The 11,657-nt window shown below is 52.7% G+C and overlaps 1 protein-coding gene across 1 annotated transcript in view; it reads left to right on the top strand.

Annotated features, from left to right (window-relative positions):
• Positions 1-8,245, top strand: part of Ptdss2 (phosphatidylserine synthase 2) — a 29,315-nt gene extending 21,070 nt beyond the window's left edge. The window contains exons 4-12 of the mRNA XM_004638032.2: positions 1,485-1,552; positions 5,448-5,582; positions 5,747-5,797; positions 6,236-6,349; positions 6,435-6,553; positions 6,982-7,096; positions 7,168-7,313; positions 7,415-7,600; positions 7,826-8,245. Coding sequence (XP_004638089.1) covers positions 1,485-1,552; positions 5,448-5,582; positions 5,747-5,797; positions 6,236-6,349; positions 6,435-6,553; positions 6,982-7,096; positions 7,168-7,313; positions 7,415-7,600; positions 7,826-7,994 — 1,103 coding nt within the window. The 3' untranslated portion in view covers positions 7,995-8,245. The remainder of the gene's footprint in view (positions 1-1,484; positions 1,553-5,447; positions 5,583-5,746; positions 5,798-6,235; positions 6,350-6,434; positions 6,554-6,981; positions 7,097-7,167; positions 7,314-7,414; positions 7,601-7,825) is intronic.
• The last annotated feature ends 3,412 nt before the right edge of the window (positions 8,246-11,657 follow it).

An 11,657-nucleotide genomic window follows, 5' to 3' on the forward strand; every position in this document is an offset into this window, starting at 1 on the left:
GCAAGTACATAGCCAGAGAGACATGCCAGCCCAAGGTCACCTCAGACCTGGTAGTCTGAGGCATCTGCAGGGTTCTGTGGCTTCAGAACACTGGACACTCCCAGAGAGAGCCCCTAGCACATTGCACCGTAGCCTCTGGGCCAGCAAAGGTCTCTTCATGTTCCTGGTGTAGAGTTTGGAACTCTTTTTTTGGGGGGGGGGGCAGGGAAGGGTCTACACAGTGTTCAGGGTCTCACAACTAGATCAAACTCACAGTGATCCACCTGTTTACTTCCTCCCAAGAGCTGGGATTACAGGCGTGCACCACCATGCCCATCTCAATTGCTGTCTCAGTGCGCCCTGGGGGCAGGGCTGGCATGGTAGGCCCCTGCGCCTGCTTGCTATTTGGCCAGCCCAAGTTTGGGACTCTTGATTGTTTGTCTTGGGTTAAAGAACCATGTTCATACATTGCCAAGAGCTCTCTCTCTGCCCTGTGTGGTAAGTTAGCCTCTGTGTAGCCATTGTGGCTACTTTGTGTAACATAGAGCAGGACGCAGGCCCTGCCCTGAGCCTTCTGCTTGCTGTACTGGGTGCCTTGCCAGAGTCAGCAGTTTAGGGCGGCTTAGCATGGAAATCTGTTAGCATGATCACAGCATTAATGTATGTTAAGAACTTGGCTGTCTTCGATGCAGAAAAATAAAGGTTCATACCTTTCTTGACAAAAGCATACTAGACTGAAAAGCTTTTGTTAGTTGGGTCTCCTTTTGTGATCCAGAGCCTTCATACTGAGCCGTGTCTTTATGTCTTGAGACAGGGTCTTGCTAACTTGCCTAAATTGGGCTGTAATTTTCAGTCTTCCTGCTTCTGCCTCCCAGAGTGCTGGGATTACATGAAAAGATTTTCTTAGCATGAAAAAGTGATCCACCAGAAGCCTGTTCCAGACCCAATACTGCAGGCCAGAGCAGTGCAGTAGAGCCAACACTGCTTCCCTCAGCAGCTATGAGCCTTCTGTGTCACAGCACTAAGATGAGGGACGAGGGCCAGCCAAAGCTCAGCAGATTAAAGCGCCTGCAAGCAGGCGCGGGGCCTGGGGTTCGCCAGGCCTGCTGTGCCAGCCCCACCCCAGGGCACCCTGAGATGGCAGTTGAGACTAGGCATGGTGGTGCGCGCCTGTAATCCCAGCTCTTGGGAGGCTGTAAACAGGAGGATCACTACGAGTCTGATCTAGTAGTGAGACCCTGACTACGCTGTAGACCCCTCCCTAAAATACAGAAAAAAAAAAAAAAAAAAACTATGAGGAACAGAAGAAATCAAAGACTTCAGGGCTGGAAAGGAAGGAAACAAAGGGAAAACGTTTTACATTCCAGACAAAGACCATGTATGCTCAACCTGAGTGTGATCTTGTTCTGTGGAGGCTCTGCCCAGGCCGTGTCCAAAAGCCATGGGACGGGCAGAGCCTGGAGACCAGGCTGGGACCCTGATATTCCTCTTTCTTGTTCTTGTAGCTTACTGGCGATTTTGGCTCTGCGTTAGTGTGGTCTACGAGCTATTTCTCATCTTTATCCTCTTTCAGGTAAGTGGCTTTTCTTAGACAAATGGAGCAGGTGACAAGAGGCTTTGCACACTTGGCCCCAGAGGACTGGAGGAAGCCAGCTGGACCCAGCACTGTGGTGCAGGGTGTGGGTGCAGGCAGGAAGGACAGTGCACCCAACTCCAGGAGTCTGGTGCATGTGAGCAAGCCCTGGCTGGTTCTCTGGCTCCCTGAAGCTTTCTCCCACCCATCTCCTGTTCTGCAGGAGGCTCAGTGGAGTTAGGAGCTTACCTCCCTGTCGTCTCCAGCCAGGGAGTGAGCCCTGATGACCGAGTTGCACTCGGCTTCACTGGAGGGACACACAGCGTGGTGGGCTCAGGCCACAGAGCACTCTCCTGCTGAGACCGCAAACCTGCTGCTATGTGGCTGGGTTGTCAGTGGTGGTAAATGGAGTGCTGGGGGCAGCTGAGCAGTGCTGTGAGTCTGCACACACATCAGATTACAGGAAACCCTCTACAGCAGGACACGGGAAAGACTTATCTCCCAAACTTTCTCAAGGGTCCCTTGACATCCCCTGCCCCAGGGATGCCCTGTCCTGCCTGCCACTGCCCTCCCTCTCCGAAGCTTCTCTCTGTGCGGAACCACGTGGTGGGCTTTCTGAGTGCACCATCGGCTCAGACAGAAGGGTATCTGCTTGCTTCCCATGTGGGGCCATTCCCATCCAGGCTCTATGTGGACATGCCTGCTTTTCTCTAGAGACACAAACTCATTGCTCCTAGCCCAAGTGTGTGTCTCAAGTCCGCTATGTGCCTTCATCCCTCCAGTGCTGATTTGGAGCTCCGCCTACTTTCCATCCTGGCTCTGTGCTTTCGTGTGTGCCTAGGACCAGCTGCTGGGACCTGCTGCTAGGTGCAGGTCCTGTCATTGTGGTTTGACTTGCCTGGGATACAACTGAGGTCCAAGCTGTACTCCTTAGTTGTTATTTAATGTCTGTTTCCTACCTAGGGTTACACATCAGGTCACCATGTGACACCTCACATGTCTTCTCAGGTTTCTGAATTGTATGCTTTCTGACTGACTATCTCTGTCTCTGAGGACAAGGCAGCTCTGAGGAAGTCTGTCTGGGTACTTAGTACAGGTCACGCGTTGGAATTGGGGCATGCGAGTCCCCAGCTTTTCTTTTCCTTCAAGATTGTCTTGACTTGGCCAGTTGCTTGCATGTTCAAGTCAATGCTAAGATCATCTTTCTGACTCTCAAAAGAGCAGGTTAGGGTTTTTTTTCTTTTTTGTGATTGCTGGGAGTATAGGTCCTCACTTGCGAGGCAAGCACTGACCCCATCCCAGCCCTAAAGGGTATGAGGTTGGTGCAAAGCTACGGATCTGTTTCAAGGTATTGGCATCCTGACACCATTAAGTCTTTAATGCACGAACATGGGATGTCTTTCCATTGGTTTAGGTTAACTTTCATTTCTTTTGACCATGTTTTGTAGTTTTGAGTATGTTGCATACTGTGTTCAATTTATTTCCAAGTGTTTTATTCATTAAATGTTGTTGTAAGATAAATTCTTTTCTCAATTTCATGATTGGATTGCTCATTACTAGCTCATAAAAATACGACCCATTTTTATATTGAGTTTGTGTATTTTCTGAGACTTTATTAGCCCAGCAGTCTCTTGGGATTTTCTGTGTTGGCTTCTGTCACCGACACTTGGAGTGGTTTCACCCATGCTTCCACCTGTGGTACCTTGTGTGTCTTCTGCCCCAGTGGACCTCCTCGTCTTGTTCCTGATCTTAGGGTCTCTCATCTGTCCCCACTAATTGTGTACTGTAGCTTCTCCTGGATGCCCCTTGCCAGGTGGGGGCATAAAGTTATATTCCTAGTCTGCTGAGTGGTGTTTTTGTTTTTGTTTTGTACTGGGGCTCAAACTCAGAACCTTTCAGTTGCCAGGCAGGCACTTAGCTGCTGAGCTATCTCCCTGGCTCAACGCTGAGTGGGTTTTTTTGTTGTTGTTGGGTTTTTTTTTTTTTTTTTTTTTTTTTTTTTTTCCGGAACCAGGGATTGAACTCAGGCCCTTGTGCTTGCCAGGGAAGCACTTAATCTACTGAGCCATCTCCCCGGCCCCAACGCTGAGTGTTTTTATCCTGAGAGCTTGTTAGGTTTTGGCAAGTGCATTTTCTACCCAGAATGAGATGGCTATGTAAATGTTTCCCCTCGATGTGAGATATCACACTGACTGACTCTACTTCCAACCAACTGTGCATTGCTAGGATAAATCCCACTAGGTCATGATGTGTAACCCTGCTCACATATTCAGGATTTTGTTTCCTATTGTTTTGTCTAGGATTTTTGCATCATATTCATAAGAGATGTTGGTCTATAATTTCCTAGAACACCTGTTCCTGGGTTTCAACTCAGGGTTTGTTGGGATTTGTCTGATGTTTTCTCAGGATTTGACCATGGCACACACTGTCAACATGGTTGTCATGGTTGAGGCTGACCTTGAGCACAGATAGGTCAGGATAAGGTGGTCCCTGTCCCTGTTCAAATTCTCCACTTCACCTTTTGCATACTGTGTTCTGAAGAAAGTTGCTAATGCTGCTCTTGGGGACGGAGGGACATGGCAGTCCCTCTTGGGGGCAGAGCCACTTCATATGATTTAGAATTCCTCTGCTGGGCAGTTTGTCCCTTCTCTACCACTATGATTCAGTCATTTGTGCACACTCAGAATCTGCTTCATTCCCAGGTTGTATCGGTAGCTATTGTGTTGCATAGACTCCTCAGGCCACTGACGGTCTCTCGTGTGGTTCATGCACGCTTGACACACCCTGTGTGTAGAGCTCCTTGGTCTTTTGTTCTTCAGAGCCCTTCCTGCTCGTGGTCTTGTCGGCTACTTAGGGCATCTGCACACTCTGTCGCAGCCCTGGAGTCAGCTGCTTCCCCAAGGGCAAGGGCTCCTTCCTGGAGGATGGTCTCAGGCTGAGATCTGGGTACTAGGTGCTGGGTGCTGGCCAAGTCTGTGCCTGGTGGCGTCTGTTCAGAAACGGTGGACACTGGCGTCCTGCAGCCCCTTTCCTGCTGCTTCCTCCTCCCCGGGGGGGGGGGGGGGTAGGGGTCTCTGACTTTTCCCAGGAGTAGAGGACTCAAAATCTAAGAACCAAGCAGGGGCCACCCTGCAGCTGCACCTGAAGCTCTTGGGTCTCAGGAGACACTTGGGTGCCAAGATCAAGAGACCCTAAGGGCCAGGGAGATGGCTCAGTAGAATAAGCGCTTCCCTGGCAAGCACAAGGGCCTGAGTTCAATCCCCAGTTCCACAAAAAAAAAGAGAGAGAGAGACCCTGGGATGCCACTAGGGACAGGTGGCCCTGACCTTGGGGATCTGCACTCAGGAGAGGACATCTGTGCCCAGCATCTATGGCCCAGGTCACAGAAGGACCCCATGCCTGTGGTGTGGCTGTCCTGTGCTGAGCACTTAACTTGCTCTCACTCCTGCCACCCCCTCCTGGACCTTGTTCTGTATTTGGCCTCCAGGCCTTTGAGCTTCCCTGAGGTCCTCGGCTGGTGGCTGTGGAAGGGCACCTCCTTCACTGAGGTCCTGTCCCAGAAGCTTCCTTTGCACTAAGGCTGGAGTGAACTGCTGACTGGCACTGGTATCTGCCTGACGCAGAGGACTGTGTGTCCTCATGTCACAGGAAGTTGGTGGCACACCACCAGGACAGCCTCTGTGGGTGTGAGGCTGGGACATGAGGCAGCATGGGGCTGCCCTTGTTGAACTGGGGATTCAAATCTTGTGCCCCTGTCTGGTCTGCTTTGCCAGCACCCAGGGTTCGCCCCACAACTCTCCACCTTGCATAGGGATGGGGTCCCTGTGCTGTGATAGGCTGACCGAGGCAGAGCCACTTGCTCTGAGTCCCCCATCTGACACCTGTGGCTTTGCAGACTGTACGTGATGGCCGGCAGTTTCTAAAGTATGTGGATGCCAGGCTCGGGGTCCCACTGCCTGAGAGGGACTACGGGGGAAGCTGCCTCATCTATGATCCAGACAACAAGACTGACCCCTTCCACAATGTCTGGGTAAGAGTGCCTCAAGGCTGTCACCTGTATGTGGAGGCTCATGTGAGGGGCTCCCCACTCTGTCAGGATGGGCTGTCCCAGGGACTCTCAGCAGGCAGGCAAGACCCTGACACCAGTGGGAGGTGGGAGGTTTCTGTGCCTGAGGACTGCCCTGTCACCCATAGGACAAGCTGGACGGTTTTGTTCCTGCACATTTCATTGGCTGGTACTTGAAGGTATGGCACACTCAGCCTCAGCCCCTCGTTTCAGACCATCTCGGGCTACAAGGTGATGTGCATGTGGTGTGGGGTGAGCCTAGCAGTGGGACCTGTACTCACAGGTGTGTGTAGAGCCAGGCAGGAGGGCCCCCAATCAGATCTGCTCACTGTCCCTAGCACTGTGCTGTCTGGGTGGGAGAAGGGTGAGGGACAGCATGCAGGAAGCCCCACTCTCCTCCACCCACTCATCCCAGGCTGCAGGCACCACACCACCTCAGCTCTGGGCAGACTGGCCTTCTCTTAGCACCCAGGGTGGACACCTCCACACTGGCTGAAAGCTGTGCTTTGCAGCTGCTGGAGGAGCAGCCACCCATTGCTGTGCTCACTGGTGGCTGCTAGGCTGGAGCACATGTATGCCCTGGTGGACAAGACTGACCGTGTCTCGGTGTCCCACAGACCCTCATGATCCGGGACTGGTGGATGTGCATGATCATCAGCGTGATGTTCGAATTCCTGGAGTATAGCCTGGAGCACCAGCTGCCCAACTTCAGCGAGTGCTGGTGGGACCACGTAGGTGCTGGGGGCAGGGGGTGTGGGCAGGGTCTTCACAGGTGTCCTGGCTCTGGGCCTCACATCTCTCCTGCCTCCTGCACAGTGGATTATGGACGTGCTGGTCTGCAATGGGCTGGGCATCTACTGTGGCATGAAGACGCTTGAGTGGCTGTCTCTGAAGACATACAAGTGGCAGGGCCTTTGGAACATCCCCACCTACAAGTGCGTTGCAGGAGTTGGGGGCCAGAGTCCACAAGCATGGGCCAGGCCAGGGGCTGTGTCGTGTTTGCTTTGGGAAATAAAGAACAAAGCTAGGAACAGTGGCATGCATCTGTAGGACCCAGCTCCGTGGAAGACTGAATCGGGAGCGTCTCTTGAGCACAAGGGTTTGAGGGAGTCTGAGCAACATGGCAAGACCTTGTCTCACTAAAGAGAAGGGGAAATGAGAGTCTGCAGGAGGCCTGTGGGCAGTGGAGTGTGATAACCCCTGCTCCTGCTGAGGGCCCTGTAGGATCTGAATAGGACAGAGGTTGGGGCTGTGCCTGTGCCGGGCACTGGGCTTCAGCCACCCTGCTACCATAACCATGACTCTGAGCAGAGGTGACACTAGCGGGTGGGGTGGCTGTGCTCAGGCCTGGCTCTGTTCCCAGGGGCAAGATGAAGCGCATAGCCTTCCAGTTCACGCCCTACAGCTGGGTCCGCTTCGAGTGGAAGCCAGCCTCTAGCCTGCGCCGCTGGCTGGCCGTGTGTGGCATCATCCTGGTGGTAAGGCCGGGGCACCTTGCGGCTGTGCTCACTGGGTACCCTGAGCCCTGCTGACCCCTCTCATCCCCTAGTTCCTCCTGGCGGAGCTGAACACCTTCTACCTGAAGTTTGTGCTGTGGATGCCCCCCGAGCACTACCTGGTCCTGCTGCGGCTGGTCTTCTTTGTGAATGTGGGCGGTGTGGCCATGCGTGAGATCTATGACTTCATGGATGATTTGTGAGGGCTGCTGCCAGACTGAGGGTCCTGAGCACAGGGATGAGACGGGAGGCACCTGGGGCGGGGCTTGGGTGAGCCCGCAGCTAATGCCTCCTCCACAGGAAGCCCCACAGGAAGCTGGGCCAGCAGGCCTGGCTAGTGGCGGCCATCACGGTCACCGAACTGCTCATTGTGGTGAAGTACGACCCGCACACGCTCACCCTGTCCCTGCCTTTCTACATCTCCCAGTGCTGGACGCTTGGCTCCGTCCTGGTGCTCACTTGGACCATCTGGCGCTTCTTCCTACGGTGAGTGGGCCCAGGACTATCAGCTGTTCCCCTGCCTGACTGTCCCCGCCCCGCCCTCCCAGCTGCGGCCTCCACACGGGCCAGTCTGCATCGCCCCCATTCTACCCAGGGCTCACTCAGCACCTTGCGCCTCATCTGTGTCCTTCGTGGGCTGCTCTGGATGACAATAACAGGTATCCCCCAGGGCTGCAGTGTACAAGTGGTGAGGTGGCCTTCACCCCCCAGGGACATCACCTTGCGGTACAAGGAGACACGGAGGCAGAAGCAGCAGACCGACCAGGGCAGGGCAGTCAGCAACAGGGATGAGCGCCCAGGGCTGGATGATGACCTGCTGGGGCCTGCAGCCTCTGAGAAGGAGGACTTCGCTGAGGAAGGTGCAGCAGCTGCCTCATGAGCCCCAGCCCTCATGCGGGCCTTGCTCTAGGGGCTCTCTCCCTCCTCTTGTGTTCTGTATACTGTCCATCCAAGTGTACAGACATTGCACAGCTGAGCACATGCACACGCGTGCAGGTACTCCTGGGGCTGCACCGGGACCAACAGCTGGTGGTGGTGGCTGGGCCTGGCCCTGGAGCAGGGTCCTGTCCTTCCCCTCCGCCTGCTGGCCAGGGCCTTTACCCACAGACTGCCCAGTGCCTAGCCGCAGCCAGCCTGCTGACACGCCCACCAGTGGCTCAAGTAAAGGATCTATGTCGCATTGGCACCAGGCCACTTCCTGTGGAGCCTCTGCTAATCAGACTCTGTCCTGGGTGGAACAGGATGGGGCAGAGGTTGCCATCCAGGCCCCTTAAGCACATGTGTCATACACAGACTCCAAGATAAGGGCTGCAATCTGAGCATCAAGGCCATGTTGTTCTTCCATAGTTCGAGTCTAGGGTGTCTCCTGGAACAAACAGAACAAATAAAGTGATGATGAAAGTCCCCGCCTCCACCTCCACCCCCCCACCCCCTGCCCCCGGGTCCCTTGCTGCTGGAGGGAGCTATGCCAGACACACCGTTTCCACAGGCGCTAGTCGGAGTGTCCTGGGTGTGGGGTTCCAGCGCCTTCTATAGCTCCAACATGCCCACATTGGCCTCCTGTAGGAGACAGGGCTGGTGACTGCTGAGGAGTGGCCAAGGAACAAGAGCAGAGAGTACTGGAGTCAGCTGTCTTCTCACTTAGTATTTTTTTTTCCCCAGCTAGTAAAGTAAAATCTTAATTTTTTTTCATTTTTGTGGTTCTGAGGATCGGACCCAGGAAGTTTTCAGACAGAAATGAGAAGTGGCATGATTCCAAGTCCCCATCCTGGGTGAGGGTGAGGCCCACCATGGACACAGAGACCTATTCTGGAAGGGACAAGACCCAAGCTGCACCCACCCCACCCTGCAGGGCCCTGGCTTAAGCTCTTCGGGACCAGGGAGATGGCTCAGTGGAATAAGCGCTTCCCTGGCAAGCGCAAGGGCCTGAGTTCAATCCCCAGTTCTGCCAAAAAAAGCTCTGTGTTGGTGCTGGGGACCGCACCCAAGGCCTTGCAAGTAGGCAAGCCTTCTGCTACTAAGCTGTACCACAAACCCCTGCTGCTTTTCAGTACATACTTGAGGCCAGAGCATGGTGAACATGAGGGGTATCCCTAGATTGGGCCACATCATTCTACCTAGCCCACGTTCTGCACAGAGCTGTCACTGCAGCTTGGTCAGAGCTTTTTTTTTTTTTTTTTTTTCCTTATTTATTTATTTATTTATTGCGGAACCGGGGACTGAACTCAGATCCTTGAGCTTGCCAGGCAAGCACTTATTCTACTGAGCCATCTCCCCAGCCCCCCCCCCTTTTTTTTTAAAGGGAAGCGTCTACAGGCTGTTCAGGGTCTCACTACTAGATCAGACTTAGTGACCCACCTGTTTACAGCCTCCCAAGAGCTGGCATTACAGCCACAGGCCACCACACCACACCAGTCTCAATAGTCATCTCAGTGCGCCCCGGAGATGGGCCCAGCATGGCAGGCTTGAGGTTCGAACCCCAGCCCATGTGCCTGCTTGCAGGTGCTTCAATCTGCTGAGCTATTTGGCTGGCCCGGTCAGAACTCTTAACCATCTTCCCACTCTGGGACCTGGGCCATCTCCAGGCCCCCATGATGCTCTTCCCCACAGAGGCTGCTGCTCGCCCTGTGGCCCTGGGTCACCTGTTTCTCTAGCGTACCCTTTTTCTGAGAAGAGGGCTTACACACACAGAAGCCCAGATCATGGACTTCTTCCCTTTAGAGGGCTTTATTTTGGACTTTGTGTGTCTCCCCTCTACCATGCAGCCTACCTTGGATGAGCCTCCACCATCCTAAACTGGCCAGGCTCTGGGTAGCCAGGGACTTAGGGAAAACATCTAAGGCTAACAGTTCAGAGGCCAGTGGCTCAGAAACAGCCAAGCCCAGGTGCACCTCCCCTTGGACACCACCATGCACAGGGACACAGCCCACAGCAGAGCCACGGAGACGCCCAAGTGAGGGCGTCACTCATCCAGTTTCGAGTGTTTTTTTTTTTTTTTTTTTTTTTTTTTTTGTTTTGTTTTTCAGAACCAGGAATTGAACTCAGGCCCTTGTGCTTGCCAGGCAAGCATTTATTCTACTAAGCGATCCCCCCAGGCTCCTCATCCACTTTTGAACTCTCATATGATTCAAATCCCCCAAAATAAAATTCTAGGAAAATTTATTTTTATAACATCCTTAAAGCCAAGCATGGGGCTGGTGAGATGGCTCAGTGGTCTAAAGCACCTACTTAAAACAAGCTTAACAAAGCAGAGGGACCGCGGTTCAATCCCCCAGCACCAGCACCACATGCCAGCCAGCCCTGCCTCCTGGTGGGCTGAGCTGGCCACACATACACACACACAAATAAATAAATAAATTTAAAAAAAAAAAAAAAGCCAAGCATGGCAGCACAAATCTGTGATTTTAGCAGGAACTGAGGCAAGAGATCAAGGCTATCCTGAATTACATAGTTAAACCTTGTCTCAAAAAAGTTAAAAAAGGGCCGGGGAGATGGCTCAGTAGAATAAGCACTTCCCTGGCAAGCGCAAGGGCCTGAGTTCAATCCCTGGTTCCGCCAAAAAAAAATAGGCAAATAATTTTTCCAGGTATAAACCTGGAATAGTGGCATGGATATAACATTACAGAGCACACAACTAATCAAGAAGCAAAGTGTAAATCGGGCATGGTCATGCAACTGAAATCCCATCTACTTGAAGGCCTAAGCAGGATTGAAAGTTTAGGTCTAGCCTGGGCAATTTTAAGTTTTTGTCATCTTTTATTTGGTACAGTCTTGCTATGCTTGTAGTGATCTGCCTGTCTCAGCTTCCCCAGCCCTGGGATTAGAGGTGTGCACCACCATGCCTGGTTTCAGTAGCTGGTACAGTGCATCCAGGTTCCAGGGTTGGCATGGCATGCCGTACCAGGGATCAAACATGGGTCCTTGCACTTGCCAGGCAGGCACTTAGGCCGCAAGCTATCTCCCCAACCCCAAGCCTGGGCAATTTAGCAAGACTATTTCAAAATAAAAATTTGGGGACCTGGGAAGGTAGCTAGCAGTCAAAGCGCCTGCCTGGCAAACACATGGACCCACGTTCTATCTCTGTACCGCATCCCACACTAGCCCAAGAACCCCGGGCATGCTGCAGTGCCATGGAACAGCGTGATGGTGCATGCCTCTAATCCCAGCCCTGGAAAGGCTGAAACCAGGAAGATAATTACGAGTCCAAGCTGCGTAGTGAGACCCTGTACCAAATACATAAATGAAATAAGAAAAATAATAATAAATAAAAACTTTGGGGAGTATACCTCAAAGTTAGAGCACTTCCCAGCACATGTGAGCCCCTGTATTCCATTCCCATTTTACTAAAAAGAAAAAAAGGTACTACTACAACAACAAGCAGTTGCCCAAAGAGTCAAAATCTTAGGGAATTTTGTCTTCTACAAATGCAGATCTATAGTAAAGATACGTCTCCAGGGGCTGGAGAGATGGCTCAGTGGTCTAAAGCACCTACTTAGAACAAGCTTAGCAAAAGCATCAGGGACCGCGGTTCAATCCCCCAGCA

Source organism: Octodon degus, unplaced genomic scaffold (genome assembly GCF_000260255.1).
Source record: "Octodon degus isolate 3935 unplaced genomic scaffold, OctDeg1.0 scaffold00093, whole genome shotgun sequence".
NCBI lineage: Eukaryota > Metazoa > Chordata > Mammalia > Rodentia > Octodontidae > Octodon > Octodon degus.